The 22203-nt window shown below is 44.1% G+C and overlaps 1 protein-coding gene across 2 annotated transcripts in view; it reads left to right on the top strand.

The window, feature by feature from the left end:
- LOC146869629 (complement C2-like) overlaps positions 1-22203 on the top strand; it is a 770906-nt gene that overhangs the window by 407363 nt on the left and 341340 nt on the right. For both annotated transcript variants that reach the window (XM_085608924.1, XM_085608934.1), the window contains exons 10-12: positions 2242-2379; positions 2495-2586; positions 5077-5197. In XM_085608924.1, coding sequence (XP_085465050.1) covers positions 2242-2379; positions 2495-2586; positions 5077-5197 — 351 coding nt within the window. The remainder of the gene's footprint in view (positions 1-2241; positions 2380-2494; positions 2587-5076; positions 5198-22203) is intronic.

Below are 22203 nucleotides of genomic sequence, written 5' to 3'. Positions count from 1 at the left end.
TCTCCAACTCGAACTTCCTCGCTACCCGCCTGTCCTCCAGCTCCTCTGGGACAGACTGCTATTGCCTGGTTTAGAGGGTGCCCCCCCCCCCAAAAGCATATCCACCCTTTGAATAGGCTCCTCTGCCTCCATGCCAAGATATCCAGACAGCTCACTAGCATGTCTGGCTGCTACCCAGGCCCTCAGCACCATTTGTAGCTCCATTTTTCTGGTGAGGCCCCTGATTTGGATTTTGAGGTTTTTGCAGATCGCCTTCAAATCCTTCACATTGTAGGTTTCTAACCTCTCCTCCTCAAAGGCCACTTCCAAGGATGCAACAGATGATGCAATTGATTCAGGCATGATGAAGTAGCAAGTTCAAACTGGCAAGATCAGAAATAGGCCAAAAAGAAAAAGAACCAGTATGTGGCACGTAATGGTCTGCGATCTGGTAGAAGTGCACACCAGTCACTAAAGTCAAGTGCAAACACAACTCCTATACTCACCGCTGACAACCAATGTTAGAAATTGGATTTTTGGCAGGCTAGGGCATGTGCCAAAGCCAGGCAGAAACCACCACTCTAGTCAGGATAAGGGAGTTACACTCCTAAAATAACCCCTGCTCACCTCCTTTGTAGCTTGGCACGAGCAGTCAGGCTTATCTTAGAGGCAGTGTGTAAAGCATTTGCACATAACCAACATTGATACAGTGTAAGCACTATGAAAGAACACCACACCAGTTTAAATATCCAATATTTTTATATACTTAAGACAAGACCAAAAGCGATAAAAAAATCTGCAATACAGTACTTAAAAATCCACGGTTATCAAATACGCTTTAAAAACAGTTCCTTGATGTCGATAGCTCCGTCCGGGGCTATCACGGCGTCGTGAGCAAACAAATCCAAACAGTTCAGGCTGGTTCAGCGTCGCAGACCAGCTATTGTGTCGGGAAAACTCACAAACAGTATCTTTTAGAAATGCAGGGCGCCGAGGCCCTTGAAGTCACTCGTGTTGCAGGTCGAGCTCCTTTCTGTTGGGATCAGGAGCGCTGGCATTGGCAGGCGTCGGGTGCTGCGGTGCGGTACCCTCAGGTTGCGGTGCGAGCAGCGGCTAGGTGGCGGCGTCAGATGGCGTTGTCGGTGAGACAAGGGTCGTGGTGCGAGGTGAAGGCGGTGCTCGTCACGGTGCTGGCAGGTCACGGTGCAAACAGGGGTGTCGTCGTTGCTAAAGCGCTGTAGTCGGCTGACCAACGGGAGTCGATGGTGCCAGCGTCGGTATTACATGAGTACATGGATAACTTGGATCATAAATGTGCATAATGCTGTGCTACTCTAGATGATTCGCATACAGCGCGTCATACCTTTTTGAACAAATTGGAAGCATACCACAAACAATAGTATGTTTCGGGTAGAATCCCATTTTGGTGACCCTTACATGTTATTACATTTGTATGTGATCCTGGTATAATATTATTTACTGGTGTGTGTGTGTCTCTGTGAGATTGTATGTATGCTTATGTTTGCAATTCTGGGAAGGTGGGCTAGGATTTGCCTATGTAAAAGCAATTGCATTGTTCATCAGAGCTTGCAGATTCTTGCTTTCCGTAACATTCATATGTAAAATGTCAGACTTTGCAGCGATTGGTCTCTATGCTGGTAGTCCTTTGCATTTGAAATAATTAAAGGACACATGAAACTGTATGCCCATCACGGCTCCAGTGTCTGCACTGAGGCTGGAGTTGGGGAAGGACAGAACAATGTGGATATTACATACTATATCCAGATTCTAGGGGAAAGTGATAAGTCGTTGCTGGTAGGTGGTGAGAATATAAGTAGCAGGGTGAGTGTATGAGGGAAGGAAAGGGATGGGCGGGCCGAGGTGAGCATAAGTCAATGAGCAGATGGGGAGACTGGAAGAAGATACCAAAATGTAATGATGGAATGGACGCAAGCCGAAAGAACATACTAGAGGAAGATGGGAGGAGGGTGAGAACAATAAGTCGCCAAGAACAAATATGAGATGGCCATAGCAGGCTTAGCTGCAGTATGATTATTTATATCATGGCTTGGTCTTCAATACACTGCAATGACGTCCAGTGAGCCCTATAAAATATTGATTGATGAAGCTGGGAGGGTGAACAATTGGTATAGAAGGGAAAGGAGAGGGCAGGAGTGTGAAAGGTAACAAGCATGCACCCAGTAGGTCACTAACTAACTTACACATCTTCATGAACATCTTCCTGCCTTCTTTCCTTACCAGATGTGTATGCTATCGGCATCGGGCACGATGTGGACGTGACAGAGCTCAGCGATATCGCTTCCAAGAAGCCAGATGAAAGACATGTTTTCAAGTTGAAGTCTGCAGAAGACCTGAAAGATTCCTTTGATGAAATGCTGAGTACGGTGACGGGGACAAGCGCCCCTTCTTATTCTCTCTGCTTTATATATGCAGCGCCATGCAGCCAGATCCTTCAGCAATCTTTGACTGATTTTTTTCACTCATCTCTGATTAGGTGTGAAAGAAATTGGGGACATGTGTGGCCTGAGTAGCACCAGTGAGGACAACAACAAACGGCAGAATTACCCCTGGCATGTGAAGATTAAGGTGAATGCTTTAGGCCATGGGCAATAAATCTTTAAATTACTGAAGAGAAAAATTTGCATCTGCATATGCAATATCCGTCTTCCAAATGATCTTCTATAGAATTTAAGTATTTTTCTTCATAAAATGTATGCAACCTTCCTCGTTTGAAATGTGAAATAATTGAAATGTAGAAATCAAGGAAAGTAGGAATTTAACATCAGGTAAGGTGTTGTGCCCTCTGTCTTATGACTAAGCTGAAACATTGAAAAGAATCCAGGTCAGTGAGGAATGGTGGTGGGACACCTCATGGAGGGCTCCTGGTTAGGCTACAGGATGAGGATCCTCCTGGGTACCTTAACCTTTCTTGAAACTTGATTTTTCAGTGATCTACTAAGAGGTGCTAATAGATTAAACTCCCAACAGCACAGAGAACAAATCACCCAACCACTCCCACTCAACCAGAGGCAGAAATGCAATATTAGCATTCTTGCTTCACCCCTCTCCTTTTTGGGGTGCAGAACCACTCGCTCTCAAAGTGAGTACTTCCTGCATCAAAAGAAAATAACATACTGGACTACTGCCACTAGGTATCCACTGGGACACTGATACGCACCCAACTCTGCTACACCAACAACTAACCTGCCTCTACATCCCTAAAACCCCTCTGCTGTTGCTTCTTCCACATACTCTCCTCAGTCTGTACCCACTCCATCACCGTGACCAGCTCTCTCACCAAATGAATTTCAGACACCTTTCTGGGCTTATTCCACAGTGCTTGTCCAACCAATTCCATCATCATCTTCCACATAAACCATCAGATATCCAGCTATGACCTAGAACCAGGCTGCTCCCCTCCTATTTGATAACCCATGCACCCATGACCTTGACTACAACACACCGCCTAACAGTTATCATGGAGCCGTCTGTTGACGTAGCTTCATCCGCTAGGCTGAAATCAGGAACTTCTACTCTGGTTTGTTCTTCAGTGAGCTCACTAACCACAAGTATAAACAGCTCAATCGCTACCTTGAGGCATCTTTAAAAAAAATCCACTCCAAATCATATCAGCCAGAAAAGCAATCAAACGGCTTACCACGAAGCCCTTGTCAGGTAAAACTGACTTGTCATCCAACAAACCCAATGCCACATAGGGCCTAAACCTGACCTATATCTAGCCTTTCTCTCCTCCTTCGAGGCCACATGCACCTTGTTTAACAGTTTCTTACCTGACATCCACCTGAAATGCGAAAAAGGCCTTACATTCCTCCTCCCAATCCCGCTTGTTTGCTGAGTTCTGCTTTGCTTCAGTGACAGGGAGCAACAAAGATGGCCTTCTCAAATATGGGAGACCCTCCCAAGTCGGGAGAATGCTAGTCCAGCCACAATCACTTCGGAGTGCACAAAAATGTCTATACTTGACTCTGGACAGTGATGAAGGTGACTTTACTGTGACAGCTTTGAGCGCTGGCCACTTTTACCCTTTAACTCAGCTAGTAAGGATTATATGGGTCATATGGATTCATGAGAGGAGCAACACATCCATTGTAACACCTTACTCTCTGGGATGTCTTCCCCCACCATAGCCTCGAGTTTGGATGGTAAGATGTAGTTGAGTCCTGAAAAACTGCTCCGCTATGGGTGTGGATGTGTGTGTTTGCCATGCAACATCTTTGAATTGCGCTGAAATCAACCATATGGTTCTTCATCCACTAGTGTCGCACTGAATTATTTATACTAGGACCTAATGTCATTAAATGCAAACAGACCTCGTTTCTGCCAGCACGCGGACACCATGTGTCTGTTCGTCTCTTCTTTGTGTCTAGGAGTTCCATGCTATTCATAGTGGTCCTCCAGCAGGAACAAAGTAAGTTGTAGCCCTGTCCTGAGGCTTCTCCTGATGGCAGGGCTAATGGTAGTTCCACCATTGGGAGAATAGCCACCACTGGCACTGTGCCCGAGGTGGGAGAGAGAAGCCCTGTGTCATTGCAGCTCAATAGGTTTACATGTCGAGGGACAGCTTGTCCAGCGGCTTTGGTGAGATACCTCTGTACCTTGAAATTATTGTCGCCTAGTTGATGGGTTACTGTTTCTGAGTGTCTAAACTCACACAAGTTCTGAAAGGCAACCCTTACTCCTTTAGATGGAGTGCAACAGTGTTGTATCCTCAGGATCCGAGTGATTAACAACATTAATTGTTGGAGTTAATCCAGAGTAAGCTCTTACTGTTGGGGCCCCAAGAAAAAGGTGCACACGCACTTAACAACGTTCAACACTCTGATTCTCATTCCCATCTGGCAAAGGCTTCCAACATTTTACTAACCCCAGAGAAGCCCTTCGTGATGCAGCGAATGGGAGCACAATGTACTGGCCTCTACTACTCCTATGATTATCATATATAGGTTTCTCTGGTCACTGGAACTGGTCGCCATATGTTATTGGCACTTAAAAAGCAGGTAAAGGGACCAACATTGTGGAAGAATCCCCATTTACGTACCTCTCTCTGCCTTGCAGGTCTTGACCAGTACGTGCAGCGGATCTCTTGTGACAGACCAGTGGGTGCTGACCAGCGCTCACTGCTTCATCCATGGTGATGGGCGTCCTCTGGACACATCGACTGCTACGGTGACAGTGGGTATGGAATAAGCAGGAACATGTCATTATAACATTTGGAAGTTCAATGACATCTTTTCCAGTTCAGCTGTGAAGTAATCATTTGATTTCATTATTGTTTCTCTTTCCACATATCCATGGTGTACTCCCTAAAGTCCTACACTGTCCTCTTTACATATGTCTGTAGAATACTCCATAAACGCTTTCACTGTACCCTTTCCACATATCTGTTTCACTGTTTCTATTTCCACACATGTGCAGTATTCTTCCTACACACTTTCTCTGTTTCTCTTACTACACACCTGCAAGTATACTCTCTAAGGGCCTTATGTACGTAGGAAAGTGCATGTGATTACCAAATCGCTATTTGGTAATCGCAAACACCCATGTACATATGTGTGTTGAACTGTTGAACACAGTTTGCGATTCCCATTGGTCACAAATAGACCCACTTCATTAATTTTCCTGAGGTAGGTCTCGGTTAGCGACCCATTGGGAATCGCAAAAATCACAGGGACGGAGGCCTGCTAGGCACAGCAGACCACTATGTCTGTGGCTGCTTTTAAATAAAGCAATGTTTTTTTTTTTTTTAATGTAGCCTGTTTACCTCGGAGTAAAATGAGATACGTTTCAAAAAGAAAAATTTAAAGTTTTCGCTTAATTTTTTAAGAGCAGGCAGTGGTCCCTCTTAAAAAAATGTTTACAACCACAAAGGAGAAGAGGTCCCTTGGGGACCCCTTCCTGGTTGCGAATGGGTTACCAACTACTTAAAGTAGGTGGTAAAATGGGAAAGTTTAGCGACCCCTTTTTCGGTCACTAAATATTCTTACATACCACTGCGATTCGGTATTGGGAAGGGTTGCCCTAAAAACTCCCCTTACTAAGGCCGAATCGCAAACCCAGTTTGTGATTCTGTAATAAGATACCAAATTGCAAATTGGGCCTTTTGTACATGAAAAAAACGGTGTGCATCTTTGCACTCTGAAGGGGCACAACTGGCCAAGCGTAAACTTGCCTGGATGGTTATATCAGGCTTTAAGCCAGGGACCGCGTTGACATATCTATCATGCACCTATGCAGCACTATGGAACAAAAGATTCCTGGCTCTTAGGATGGGCGAATGGCCTTTTTTGCATCACTTACCAGATTAATGCCATTCAAACGACAATACAACATGCAGGGGGTGTGGGTGCACTCCGGAGTCGATTGAACACGTGGCGTGTGTTTGCCCCCCTCTACCCAATGACCGAAGGGCGTTACTACGGGGGAATGGAACAAACTTGGTGTGTGCTCTTGTCAAGCCATTTTAGCAGCCATGAGCCCAGAGAACACGTTCCTCAATATCCGGTTCACCAAGTTTGTCACAAGAGCGGCAAAAAGGCTCTCACAGTGGGAGCGCCTGTAATCAAATCTTCACCACACGGCACCGGGTCGCTTTCCACTTAATATGCAGTTAAGTGTCACCTTCTCTCTGGAATAATTTGTTAGCGGCCCTGTGAGGCATATTGACTGCTCATTCTACTGCATGGATCCGAGTGGCGTTCTGTCTTTAGAGTGTTTATTTCTCTATGCAGGGATTATCCCCCTTCAAATAGAGCCCCAAAGTGAGTGGATTTGAGAGTCAGACTTTTTCTATGGACTAGTGTCTCGTTCATTTCTTTGATTGTGTTTTAACGCATAGGATATTTGTTTAGTAACAAAGCTATTTTGTGCTCCTCTTGGCACACATTTATTATAGAAAACGCATACTATTATGAAAATCATGTAAAATTAAACCCAGTGCCCTCTTGGCTTTATGTAATAATGTACCGTTAAATATTTTAACTTTTGTAATTACACAACTCTTCATATCATTTTATCATTAGAGCGTTTTATTATTGTAAAGATTTTAATTAATCAAACAAAGTTTTTTCACCCTGTCTGTGTGCATCTGGCCCTAAATCCTTTTACTTTTCCTCTTTCAATGCCTCTGTGGTATACCCCCTAAACTCTTTCACCATTTCTCTTTCCAAACTTATGCAGTTTACTACTAAACTCTTTCACTCTCTCTCTTTCCATCCCTCTGTGGTATACTCCCTTAACCCTTTAATTGTTTTCTCTTTCCATGCCTGTGTGGATTACTCCGTAAACCTTTTCATTGTTTCTCTTTCCACACATCTTCGGCAGACTCCCTAAACCTGTTCACCGTTTCTCTTTCCATGCATCTACAGTGTATTCCCTAAACCTGTTCACCGTGTCTCTATCCATGAATCTACAGTGTATTCCCTAAGCCCTTTCACTGTTTCTCTTTCCATGCATCTACATGTATTCCCCAAGCCCTTTCACCGTTTCTCTTTCCATGCATCTACAGTGTATTCCCTAAGCCCTTTTGCGGTTTCTCTATCCATGCATCTACAGTGTATTCCCTAAGCCCTTTCACCATTTCTCTTTCCATGCATCTACAGTGTATTCCCTAAACCTGTTCACCGTTTCTCTATCCATGGATCTACAGTTTATTCCCGAAGCCCTTTCACCGTTTCTCTTTCCATGCATCTACAGTGTATTCCCTAAACCTGTTCACCGTTTCTCTATCCATGGATCTACAGTGTATTCCCTAAGCCCTTTCACTGTTTCTCTTTCCATGCATCTACGTGCATTCCCTAAGCCCTTTCACGGTTTCTCTATCCATGCATCTACAGTGTATTCCCTAAACCTGTTCACCGTTTCTCTTTCCATGCATCTACAGTGTATTCCCTAAGCCCTTTCACGGTTTCTCTATCCATGCATCTACAGTGTATTCCCTAAGCCCTTTCACCGTTTCTCTTTCCATGCATCTACAGTGTATTCCCTAAGCCCTTTCACTGTTTCTCTTTCCATGCATCTACAGTGTATCCCCTAAGCCCTTTCACCGTTTCTCTTTCCATGCATCTACAGTGTATTCCCTAAACCTGTTCACCGTGTCTCTATCCATGAATCTACAGTGTATTCCCTAAGCATTTCACCGTTTCTCTTTCCATGCATCTACAGTGTATTCCCTAAACCTGTTCACCGTTTCTCTATCCATGGATCTACAGTGTATTCCCTAAGCCCTTTCACTGTTTCTCTTTCCATGCATCTACGTGTATTCCCCAAGCCCTTTCACCATTTCTCTTTCCATGCATCTACAGTGTATTCCCTAAGCCCTTTCACGGTTTCTCTATCCATGCATCTACAGTGTATTCCCTAAACCTGTTCACCATGTCTCTATCCATGAATCTACAGTGTATTCCCTAAGCATTTCACCGTTTCTCTTTCCATGCATCTACAGTGTATTCCCTAAGCCCTTTCACGGTTTCTCTATCCATGCATCTACAGTGTATTCCCTAAGCCCTTTCACCGTTTCTCTTTCCGTGCATCTATAGTGTATTCCCTAAACCTGTTCACCATGTCTCTATCCATGAATCTACAGTGTATTCCCTAAGCATTTCACCGTTTCTCTTTCCATGCATCTACAGTGTATTCCCTAAGCCCTTTCACGGTTTCTCTATCCATGCATCTACAGTGTATTCCCTAAACCTGTTCACCATGTCTCTATCCATGAATCTACAGTGTATTCCCTAAGCATTTCACCGTTTCTCTTTCCATGCATCTACAGTGTATTCCCTAAGCCCTTTCACGGTTTCTCTATCCATGCATCTACAGTGTATTCCCTAAGCCCTTTTACCGTTTCTCTTTCCGTGCATCTATAGTGTATTCCCTAAACCTGTTCACTGTTTCTCTTTCCATGCATCTACAGTGTATTCCCTAAGCCCTTTCACTGTTTCTCTTTCCGTGCATCTGCGTTATACTCCCTAAACCCTTTCACTTTCTCCGTCTTACTTAAAAACTTTATTCGATCTTTACAATTAAGATCACAAAAGTACATAAAAACCGTTTAATAAAAACCCAATGTAACGGACATTTCATTTCCAAATTCATCCTCATTCATGCATCAGAACGGAGTGCAACTTGAATCTCCATAAATGTTTTAGACAGTATCACAGACATGCAATCAAATAAAATTTTAATTGAAATACGAGTTAGCGAGGAAAAAGTCTAAAATTAATCATCTAAGGTCCAGATCCAGCTGTTTCCTCTTGCCCATGCACGCCCTCCAATAGCGTGCCACTGCATCGGAAACTAAAGGATCGGGCAATGACTTTAAAAAATATAATGCTATTCGACACTGTCTCAGTTTAAACCGCTTTGTTATGTTATGTTAGTAAGATTTATAGAGCGCAACGGTTACCCTAAGGTGTCCTGGCGCTATGAGTTGCCTGGCCGGAGGAGGAAAGAAATCATTGAGTAAAAAGCCAAGTCTTCAAGCCCTTCCTAAACAAGAGAAGACTAGAAGCATTCCTCAAAAAGAAAGGCAGATCATTCCAAGCCAAGGATGCACATGCTTTAAAATCAGAACGATATATTCCTTTCATTCTTTTTTATACAAACCACAGAAAAACAATAAATGGAGATCAGACTGAGGCGAGTTCCCGTCACAAGGGCAGTGTAATAGATCAGAGTGTTTAAATCTTTATGACGGGAAACCCAACATTAGTGGAAGGAAGTTCAGGCGAAAACGAGTTAAAATAAACTTCTCTTGCGGGCACGAGATATCCACTAAATATGAATAGCCGCCCACTATGGGGATTAACTGGTAGGCAAGGACCAACTGTTTGCTATGATTCCTCTCTGCTCTAAAGTATTGGGCACTCTTAATGAAAAAATCCACCAGTTTTCCCCTAGATATTCTTTTAAAAGATAGTGGGTCTTTAAATAATACTTCTTGTCCCATATTTGTCAATTCGCGCTCTACTTAGATTAGCCATTTAATGTTACTGTGGTTCTCCAATTTTAGGCAGTTTCTAATGATGTTTTGAGTTAAAATCAAGGTGTTCTGCCTCCAAATGGAGTGCCAGAGGAAAATTGGGGCCAACTTAATTGAGTCGGTAATGTAAGGTAAATCCAACTCAGTGTGTATAATATAATTCAAATAAGATTGCAGTAGGGACACCAAGGACTTAAAGAACTTATTTTCAATGGCTTATAGAGAATCAATAGGGGCCGTCCCCCAAACCCATTGGTTAATACGTCGCTGCAGACTTTGCTGTAGACTGGTAAATCTTCTTAATGTGGTAAAGTGGCTTAGAACCCAATTTCTGTGAGAAAGCCTTAATCACCATTAAACTTCTCAAAGACCCAATGCTATTCCATCCACCAGTTGTTGCCACGTCTGATTTTTATCAAGAAGGACCCCCAAGTAAGGGAAGGAATCCACTATCCCAATTTTCCCCCGAGTCCATTTAGAAATTAGGTTTTTTATCACGTTTTCCTGCCCCTGCCGCAATTACGAAGGATTTAGTTTGATTGGCTTGGAGGTCCAATTAAGCCATAAAGGACGATTAGGCTGAAATAAGAGTCTGGAGGGCTAGCCCTGTGTGAGCGATCAGTACGGAATTGTCAGCATAAGCCAAGATGGGCAATGGGAGGGAATCAGCCACAGAGACATCCAAAGTTGTAGTCACAAGCGCCTTTTCTACTCCGTTCGTATAGATCGAGAAAAGGAACAGAGCCAGGAAACAACCCTGCCTTACCCCCCTTAAGATCTTAAAAGGGCGGGTACATTCCCCATTTTTTCCCATGACGCTCAGATGCATTAGTGTCTGAATATAGCTGGCGTATAAAGTTGATAATCGCTGGTTCACAGCCCATCTCCTCCATTATGTGCCAGAGTCAGGAGTGGGAAACACAATCAAATGCTTGTGAAAGATCCATAAATGCAAGATAGAGTTTCCCACCCCTCGCTCTGGTATATTTGTCCATAATCAAAGAGAGATTCAGACACTGATCAACAGTGCCTTTTCCTCGCTGGAGCCCATACTGAGCTTCATTAAGATGTTCTTCTCCTTTGCCCATAACTCCAGCCTTGATAGGAGAAGTCGACACATTAATTTTGCTATAGTATCAATGAGAGAAATTGGCCTGTAATTCTTAGGACTCCTCCTATCACCCTTCTTATGTATAGGAACAATTATACTAGATTTCCAGGACACTGGTGGGCCTACCCGGGCTATGTTGTTAAAAACATTGGTTAATAGGGGTCTAAAGTTCTAAGTTCTAAGGTTTAAGTTGTCCTGAAAGAAATCTATTGGGACCCCGCCTGGGCCTTTCCTTCGGGAACAGGCTCCCAACCCACCCCTTACCTCTCAAAGCGTAAAGGATAATCTGTCTTGGTCAGTTTGATAAATGATGGGAGCAGGTTTAGTAGGTAGAATATTGAGAGAAAAAATACTCACAAAATGGGCCACCCAATCTTCTTCACCCACATTGGTATCCAGAGAGGGCTCCCTCTTAGTTTTAAAATCAGGTGAATTGATTAATTCCCAAAACTCTCTACTATTACCGTTTTTGGAAGCCTGCTCAAGCTTGGCCCATGTTTCTTCCCTCAGAAATGTTTCCCTTTTCTTTCTTACTGCTTTATACTCCTTCCGGGCTAAAGAGATTTGAGCGCTGTTTTTAATTTGGTTATTTAAAGCTTTATAAAGAGACTTCCTTGCTTGTAAGCATGAAGTATCAAATTAACCTTTAGTTTTCCCAAATTTAGATGACTACTGATGGGTAAGTGCCCTTTTTATTTGAGCTATGAGATTTTCAAAGTAGGAAATTAGGTCTACTGATGATAATTCTTGGTCCAAACAGTTAATAATACTTTGTTGCGATTTACCTATCACCTCTGGTACCAATTTATGTTTATCTATTTGAGTCCACTTTAACTGGTAGCCGTTTATCCTGACCAGTAGAGGTGATCGGATTGTCTGGTACTCTTTTTCCTTCCTAGGGAGTAAGAGTACCCTGCACGTTAGTCTTGCATGATCACTTAAGGGCATAAACCAGATAGCCAGGTCAGTGACCCTACCGGTATGGGAATTAGAAATCATTATATAATCAATTGTTGATTCGCAAAGTTCCCTGGAGAAAGTGTTTTGTGGGGGATCCTTCTTACTATTTGAATTACTGATTACGGTCATATCTCTGGTAAAAAGAAGCCTATTTAAGGTGCAACCATATTTATTGTGTGAACAATGATACATCAGATATCCCAGCAGATCTACTAGGCCGCAAATTCGGTGTTGACTAAGCTTACAAGGGTGGACATTAAAATCGCCCACCCTGATGATACATAGTGATTTATTTTTTTATTTCTCTTTACAGGTCTCGTTGCTTGTCCTGTTTACTTCCTCAACTAATAAATGCATGTTTGGACCAAAGTTATTATTATAGTAGTTGATTAGGAGTCAGACCCCTTCGTTTCCCAATTCTAAAGGTATAAGGTGGAAATACTGGCTTACAGCCTCAAACTTCTTTACTAGCATTTCTGCCGTATTAGGAATTAAAGTTAGGAGTCCCCCCTTGGCCCTCCCTGACACTGAAGGTACTGCCATTGTTTGAAATGAGTGGTAGCCATTTATAAAGATGGGCTCAATTGCCCATGTCTCTTGGAAGCAGGTGATGTCTTGACCTTCCCACTCTTTTAACCAGGTGAGATTCTTCAATTTATTCGTAATTTCTGCAGTATTTCAAGATAATATCTTGAATATTTTGTTTGGACCCGTCCCGAATATTTCCAGGGGGTTCATAGGATTCGTCAGGTTTTTCTATTACTATGTCTGGGACTTGGTTTACCAGTGATTTTAGTCAGTCACATTGTTCCAGGTCACTAAGGGGACAAATCTATTCTCGAGGATTACCCCTGCTACCCTTCGATTGGTTCAATGGTTCCCATTTGTCCCCCACCCGGGGGACTCTGGATTCGTTTACCAGTGTCAAAGCAGACTTAAAAAGAATCCATAAGATAATGCTCTTATCTTTGTGCCCCTAGGAGGATCCCTACATAGATGGTCCAGGAGAGCTCTTGGAGTGTGGTAGTTGTTCAAATTTATAATCACGCAATCCCCGTCCATTGTTTTATTTGTCGAGCCTAACCACCCCACCCTTCTAGCCATGATAATTTGATTGGCAAGTGGAACGGCCCCATCTCCCCTGCTAGGTACCTGTCAAGACAACCAATGCAAAGATTTATCCATTAATTGGATGGTGTTTTCCGTCTGATCCTCCTTTAAGGTTGGGACATTAGCCAGGATCAGCACAAAGGGGACTGAGTCCCGAGGTTGGTGCAGGGACTGCTGAGCATTAATGGGTATCCCCCCATGCGGTCTATGTTGGTTAAGGAGAGAAGCCCTCCCACCATGTTCCTGTATATTTAGTTGTGTGTTATTCCCTTAATCGTTTTTGGTAGTAAAGGAGTGCAACGAGGTGGCCTTATCTCTGCCCTGCGACTGGTAGTGCTTTGCTGGTGGAGCTACTGACATTTGAGGATCATCTCGAGCAGTGGATGACGTGCTACTCATATTGTTGGGTTTTAGAACATCTTTTCTTTATATTTTCACACTGTATACATCTAGAGGCCACATACCTGATTGGGTGCACTTGTGGGGATGACGAGCCAGTCGGCTGCTTGTATATAAGTTCTTGCTTGCCGATTGACGGCGCTTAGTTTCTCTTCCGGTTCTGGTCACCGGAAGGACTTTGCCGGCTCTGGCCTCCGAACCCACGTGAATAACGCCGATTCCTAGCTTAGCAGTTTTGGCGAGGCCTGGCACATTGGACTTCTTGTTTCTGGGACTCCAATTGGGACACTGTTGGAGCCGGCCTCGTGGCGTGGTCCTGTTCCCCCTCGCTAAGCCGCACGAGGTCCCATGCACCTCGGGGCTCCTCCATTTTGGATTGTACGTGACTCTACGTAACCACCTACGTGACCCCGCTCCACCCGGCCTCGGTCACAGCGAGGCCCGACATCGAGGCGCCAACCCCTGGCCCGGGGGATACCACGTGAGCCCTTCCCACTCCCGGCGGAGGGCAGTATCGATGGGACCCCCAACCGTCCTTCCACACCCAGGTGCGATCGCCCCACAGCTCTCTGGGGCCTGGCGCCTCTCCTGCTGGGCGTCTGGCCGCGCCCTACCCGGCCTCTCCGCCCTCCTGGGCGCAAGGGTCCGGACATCAAAGGGCTCCAGACCTATATCTCGGGCGACCCGGCAACAAGACGACAGTTGTATCCCGGAGTCAAGAGCCCTGCTGATCGGATCGCGGCTGACCCTACGGAGAAAGACTCTTCCTGAAACTACACTCTGAGCCCTGCTGACGACGTCGCGGCTCCACCGTGCTTAAAGACCTTCAGGAACCTTTGGGGCCCTGCTGACGCTGTTGCGGCCCGACCTTGTTGAAACGTACCACCAGAGCCCAGCTGACCTCGTCGCGGCTCGACCGAAGCGAACCTACCACCGGAGCCCTGCTGACTGTGTCGCGGCTCGACCCAAGCGGAACTACCACCCGAGCCCTGCTGACGCCGTCGCGGCTCTCCACGTCCGAGCCGCTCTGAGACCAGCACTCAAGGTCTGGCGCAGGGCCTTCCCGTACCGGGCTGGTACTAAGACTGTCCCGCTACCCTATCCCTTCAAGGACATCGAGACTCTTACTGGATCACTCGATCCCGCTGTAAATATTGAATGTGCTACTATTGATAAAGAACCAAGATAAGCAACTAATACGGAGTCCTGTGTGGTGGTGTTACTGGGCCTAGTACGATCATAGGAGAAGGACCTCCCCCAGGGGGCTTCTCAGCGGCGCTCGGCTATAACTTTGCGGTAGGAAGGTGCCCCGGAGTAGTCCCCCCGACGCCCCGGTGGTCCTCCCTCCAACAGACACACTGGGTATTTTTTTGTTTCCTTCCTTCCTTTCTTGGTTGTTTTTTGGGGATTAAGTTATCACTCTTATCGGACTTTGAGAATAAGAGAAGGAAAGCACAGGTGAAGCAACGCAGCTGCGTTCCAGACTTCTTCTCGTCATTTCCGGTGTTTTACAAAGGTAAGAGAACGTTTTTGATCCACATTCAAGTGCACCTAGTCTTGTATGTTTGTTTCTGTTTCCTCAGGTCTTCCTATCCCTTCTTTGCCTTCCATTGTGGGCCATGCAGAGAGGCAGAGGGAGGCTCCAGTTGGATATTGTTTTCTTCTTGTCCCTGTTTCCCCTTTCTTCTCCCGGCGCCTTGGTGAGCGGTCACCCTTATATGATAAACAGGTGGCAGCAACTGAGGCGTGGGTAGTGGATTGGGATACTCTTCGTTCCTGCAGTGTTGGGCTATCATCAAAGTGGTGACGGAACAGCAGGGACCGGTAGCTGTGGGAGATGGGAGTTGTAGTCCACTCCCCCGGCAGTGCTTCTCAGTGCACGGCCCTCCCCACAGCAGATACAGGAGGCTATGTGGGCAATATGCGGCTCTCCCCTCTGTCCCCCTCAGCACGACATCAAACCAACCAGCCAGGCGAGTACAGGGACTCGGGTGGGCGACGTTCTTTTGAGGTGATGCGGCCAGAAACAGGAAGCAAAGACTAGTAGCTGTGGGAGATGGGACTTGCAGTCCGCTTCCCCAGGGGTGCTTCTCAGTGCACGGCCCTCCCAACATCAGATACAGGAGGCAATATGCGACTCTCCCCTCTGTCCCCCTCAGCACGACATCAAACCAACCAGCCAGGCGAGAACAGGGACTCGGGTGGGCGACGTGCTTTGGAGGTGATTCGGGCGGAAACAGGAAGCGAGGACTGGTAGCTGGGGGAGATAGGAGTTGCAGTCCGCTCCCCCAGCGGTGCTACTCAGTGCACAGCGTTCCCCACAGCAGATACAGGAGGCAATGAGGGCAGTATGTGGCTCTCCCCTCAGTCCCCCTCAACACAACATCAAACCAACCAGCCATGCATCAATGGTCAGTGTCACAGGAATTATGCGGCAGGGGAGGGTCAAATTAAGCGGCAGGGTTGAGTAAATTATGCGCCAAGAAAAGCCAAATTATGCAGCACATTTTGTGACAGTATTACTTTAATATTTTGTCATTTTTACACTTGTTAACACGGTCTAGGCATTAGTTGCACCTAATTAGTAACTGTTTAACACAGAAATATAGCAAAAAGCGACAGAAGGTGACCAGTCAGCCTTTGCAAAGGACCTACCACTGCACGGCAGTATGTGTCACTACGTTTTCGCAAACTTTTGAACCGCTTGAGCTACAAACAATTTTTGTTGTTTAAAGCTGCAGATTTTGCGGCAGATGATCGATTAATATGGCAAATCTACAGTTATGCGAAAATTGCCATGGCCGCACAGTTGCATAATTCCAGAGGCCCTGTCTATGGTATACACTCTAAACTTTTCACTTGTTCTCTTTCGACACATCTGTGGGATACTAACTAAAACATTTCACTCTTTCTTTTTCCACACATCTGCAGTTTAGTCCATAAATACATTGGTCTTCTTTCAACGAATTTACAGTATGCTCCCTAAACCTTTCACCGTCTGCTAGTAGCGAGCCTCCAGCAGCAGCCCCCGAAGATTTTCACTCCATGAAAGGCACAAGATGGCTGTCAACACTTCCTGGTTTGAAGTGTTGGCAGCCAATTAGAGCCAAGCTCGTGCTGGTGGGTTAGGCTCCGCCCACATATAAAAATATATTTTTCCTTTAATATCTCAAACACTACTGAACGGATTTACACCATTTGAAAAAAAGGGCTCTTTCTGAACCAAGGGCTACCTTTTTGCCAAATTTGGTGTAATTCCATTTAGCAGTTCAGGCTGTAGCCTTGGCTAAAGCTTCCTATGGGAAATCGATTTTCCGACCTCTATTTTTTGAATTTCTCAGGAACTACTGAACGCATTTACACCATTTAACAAAAAGGACTCTTTCTGAACAAAGGGCTACCTTTTTGCCAAATTTGGTGTAATTCCCTTCAGCAGTTCGGGCTGTAGCCATGTCTAAAGTTTTCTGTGGAAAATAACAGAGAGAAAACACATTTTGAGACCCCCCTTTTTTCTCAGACCCCGCTTGGCGAATCACCCCGAAACTTTCAAGACAGGAGCTAACCGGAGGGCCCCACTAGTTTAGAAAATTTCACGCTGATTCGGCAAACGATTCCAAAGTTAAGGATATGGATATATATATATATATATTACCTACTGGCGGTCGCCAGTAGGTAGTTATAGTTAGGACCCCTTTTCCATAGGAAATCCGCAACATTCTATTTTGAATAACTTTGGCGCCGGTTGACGAATCCTCGCGAATTTCTCAAAATAGGTGGGGCGCTACGCTCCGCTCCTACCCTGAAAGTCTCGGGGGGATTCGTCAAGCGGGGGCTGAGATAAAAGGGGGGTCCCAAAACGCGTTTTTCCCATGCATTTTTCCATAGGACCTTTAGACAGGGCTACAGCCCGAACGGCTGAACAGAATTACTAGAAATTTGGCAGAGAGGTAGTCCCTAGGTCAAGGAAGTGCCTTTTGTAGGTTTGGTGTAAATCTGTTCAGTAGATTCTGAGAAAATAGCCTTTAAATCAATATATATATCTGAGCCAGCTTACGGTACGCTTACCGTAAGCTTACCGTACACGTACGGTGGCGTGCGCGAGCGCGATTCTGATTGGCTGTTACATCTAAGTAAACATTCGAATCGGTCGAAACCAGGAAGCGGCGGCCGCCATTTTCTCTCTCGCACTCTGAGGGGGGGCTGTAAACAAAGGCAAAAAACATATAAAGGGGCTGTTTAGACAGCGCCCATGCACATAGCCATGTTAGTTGAGTCCTCAAAGATCCCCTAAGGCCAAAAACGGTAAATTTTTATTTTTTGAAAATTTCGCCGATTACGCTTACCGTACGAGTACGGTGCGCTTACGCAAAAAATTTTAATTAAAAAAAAAAAACACTCTCTGTGCATGGCGTATTATTGTCATCACTTACAAATTAAATTTAACAGATTACCTATCACAAGGAAGCGCATAATATGTCCTCTATGTGCGCACGGTGCGCTACGCGCACCGCGTGCCCACCTTGCGTGTACGGCACTAACTGCGTAAAGTGGGCGCGCGGTGCGCGAAGCGCACCGCGTGCTCACTGTGCGCGCACGGTGCGCGAAGCGCACCGTGCGCGCACGGAACGAACTGCGTTAAGTGGGCGTGCACGCCACGAATGGCGTAAAGTAACTTAGCATTTAAAAAAACGTACAAATTCACTGAAAAAACCATAGGTTTCACACACGTTATAGTTAGGAATTAGCATTTAAAAAACCTTGCAAATTCACTGAAAAAACCATAGGTTTCACACATGTTATAGTTAGCGGAAATTTTACTGATAAAAAACCAATGAAATTCCCCCGTTATAGTTAGTGCAGGCAACTATAACTCACGCGACCGCAATCTTCTGCTGATGACATATGTGTCTTTATGAAAAAAAAATATTTGTAATATATGTATAGCTAAAAATGTATGGAAGAAGACATGGGCAAATAAGTGTCTAAATACAGTATTAGCATCAGCAGAGGATTGCGGTCGCGTGAGTTATAGTTGCCTGCACTAACTATAACGGGGGAATTTCATTGGTTTTTTATCAGTAAAATTTCCGCTAACTATAACATGTGTGAAACCTATGGTTTTTTCAGTGAATTTGCAAGGTTTTTTAAATGCTAATTCCTAACTATAACGTGTGTGAAACCTATGGTTTTTTCAGTGAATATATATATATATATATATATATATATCATAACAATCCACTGCGTCTCACTCTCCCGGTCACAGGATGAAAGATCAAACACTGGAGCCGTGGCCTCAATCAAAAAGTGTGTTTATTTAAACACTCGGTCCGACGTGTTTCGGAGTTTACTTGCACTCCTTTCTCACGGGCAACAGACTGTGTTTGTTTCTCATTGTTAAAGTGCAAGTGCCGGTCACGTGCTATAAACATGGTAAAAATACTACTCCGTGTATTTTACATAAATCAATTTAAATTCAGATGACTCTTCATACTTACAAAATAAACATTTATAAATGGAAAACTAATTATTGACCATACGTTGCGTTGATCTACCATATCGCGGTTTTTCACGTTACAACTTGAACAAATGCAACTTTATCATCGTGACAGTGTGTGAACACACATCGGTGTGTTTGAAATGCAATTCTCATTCTATTCTAACATCCGCAACATATTATAATCGTCTAGCCCAAGTGGGCCTAATCATCAGTCTGATAACATCCATGCATGACGTAACCTGTATTGCGCATATATAGTGCGTAACTGCCCTTTCTGTTGTGAATGTTAATAAATAACATTCCTCATAATCTATACACATTAATATCAAATTCACTTGTTCAACTCTTCACATGATTGAAGTGCACCCGCAATCTCCATTGCGCATCATAAATTACTGAACCATCACAATAATTATGCCTAATCGCATAGCGGATATATGGGCGGACAAGCACATGTAAACTTCATTACTGACTATGTTTCTCAATAAAGCCACCAAAATTAATGTTTAGGCAATTGCATATGTGAACAAAAAGAAACCAACAAGCCCCAGTGGGCATACTCTTTCGTAAAGTGGAATTCACAAGCATGATAACAATTTTTGGTAATGTACAGTGACATCTTGTACACAGTGTAACAAAATGAAAAAAGTTCAACCCTTGTCTGCAAGAAATTTTCTTCAGCGAACTCAGAAGTTTCTAAAGTTTTCCATGTTATTAATCATAGTTCCATTGAGTCACCTGAAAAACAATTGAATAAAAGACTTGTTGTCAACACAATAAACAGTGCACAAACCAAATGATATACTCAAGACACAAAATGTTAAAAAACACACAGGAGAACATTTAACCAGATTAGATGTTAATGGCTTTACAGATGTACTGATAGCTCTTCATCAAGATTTAAACCCATGGGGCAATAGTATTGTATTTGATTATTGTTTTCGATTCCAATCTTCTGAGTTCCCTCGTCCTGTTTCCACCCCTACATCTCAGAGGGATGTAATCCAGAACAACGAATCTCAGAAGATTTGGATTGTGGCCATGAAACTCGTTGAAGTGTCGTGCAACCGGATACGTTTTGTAATTCTTGGTAATAGCTCTACGGTGTTCCAGTATTCTTATTTTGCATTTGTGTATGGTGCTACCCACATAGAATTTATTGCAGGGGCATCTTAACGCATAAACTGCATATTCCGTAATGCAATTCAGGTGATTTTGTATGACAAATGGGGCTAGATCATTGGATAGTCTGATAGATTTACAGTTGTTGCTGAATTTGCACGCTTTGCAGTTGTTACACGTGAAGAATCCCTTTATGTCACTCTTTTTCTTATCAACTAGCATGCTTTTGCATAATAAGTCTCCTAATGATCTGGGTTTCTTGAAAGTGAGAGAAGGATATTCTCCCACGTGTTCTTTTAAATCGTCATCGTTTCTTAATACTTCCCAGAACATTTTGAGGCTCTTCCTGACTTCCCAGGCCTGATTATTGAAGGTAGTGATGTATCTTAAAGGTTCTTTTGTATCCTTATTGTTCTTATTGTCAACCGGGAATAGCAGCTGCTGTCTGTTCAACTTCTCAACTTTCTCAGAGGCCTCCTTAACTACAGTTTTGTCATACCCCCTGGCTAGGAACCTCTCGGTCATAACTGTTTTCTCAATGAGATATTTTTCATCATCGCTGCAATTCCTGCGAGCTCTTAGTAGTTCTCCAAAGGGAATGCTGCGTATGAGATTTTTAGGATGACAGCTACTCGCATGAAGTAAACTGTTTCCAGAAGTGGCCTTCCTAAACAGTTTGGTACTCAATATGTTATCCTTAATTATGAGTTGTAAATCAAGGAATTCAAGAGTGGTGGCATCAATGGTACTAGTAAATTGTAAGTTGAGATCATTTTGGTTTAGAACCTCTACAAACTCTTTAGCCAAATCCTCTGTACCCTTCCAGATACAGAAGATGTCGTCAGTTCAGGAGTAGTAAAGTTAGGAGTCCTAACTTTAGGACTCCTAAATGCCTTCTGTGAATACCGAAAGTCTTACAGTTAGGATTTTTCTTAGTTTAGGAGTAGTAAAGTTAGGACTCCTAACTATACTACTCCTAAACTTACTAACCTTAAACCTAACTTTAAGACTTTCGATATTCACAGAAGGCATTTAGGAGTCCTAAAGTTAGGAGTCCTAACTTTACTACTCCTAAACTGAGAAAAATCCTACCTTTAAGACTTTCGGTATTCACAGAAGGCATTTAGGAGTCCTAAAGTCAGGACTCCTAACTTCTGTGAATACCAAAATGAGTAAGTGCCTTCTGTGAATACCAAAATGGTAGTAAGTTTAGGATTTTGTCTTACGTTAGTTCTGTGAATCAGGCCCTAGGTACCCAACACTGAGTAGGAAAAGTAACTTAAAAGTAACTTACCTGTGAATTGAATTTCCTTCCATAGGATAACATTGGTGGTTCTCTGTGAAAAAGTTTCCATGTGTTAACTTTTGAAATGCAAGAATATTCTTTAAAAATCGTTCCTCTTGAGGAAAATAAAAATCTATGAGGCCTATGTGTCCCCATGTGCCCCCCCCCCCAACGCTTATGTGCACATACATGTAACCTATGTATTTCCCCTCCATGGCCTTTCTATCATGATGCTTATGCTATAACGTGGCCTGCCATCATCCAGTCTCCCATGAGAGAAACGACAAATCTGTATTGAGGCCTACACGTTTTTCATCATGTTTTCCTGCATTTTCATGAAGCCCATGTTTATGGCTCAGCCAGAGCCGAAAAGAGGTTTCATGCCTCAGAACGCTCTGAAAGCTGCAGCTACGTATCCTTGGCCTTGCACACTTGAGCCTCAGCCAAAGGGGCCCCGACCGAGGTGCCGAGACAGTATTGAGCACGGTTATCTGCTTACTCTTACTGAAACCACATTCTTGCCTGGTGAAGGAGGAATGAACGCGACCCATCTGCAAGGAGGGAGCCCAGCCTTACTGTCTCTCTTTGTGAGATTGCAAAGCTCACGTCAGTAAAAAGCCCATAGCCCCCATGTAAGGCCTCTGCAGTAAATGAAGTAAATGAAGAAATAGATGCCACATCGGCTCTTGGTGATGAGCAACCTATGTCACAAATCAGTCCCT

This window comes from Triturus cristatus, chromosome 1_1 (genome assembly GCF_964204655.1).
Source record: "Triturus cristatus chromosome 1_1, aTriCri1.1, whole genome shotgun sequence".
Classification (NCBI taxonomy): Eukaryota; Metazoa; Chordata; class Amphibia; order Caudata; family Salamandridae; genus Triturus; species Triturus cristatus.
Note: the sequence above shows the minus strand (reverse complement) of the source record. Positions and strands in the feature narration are given on the sequence as shown.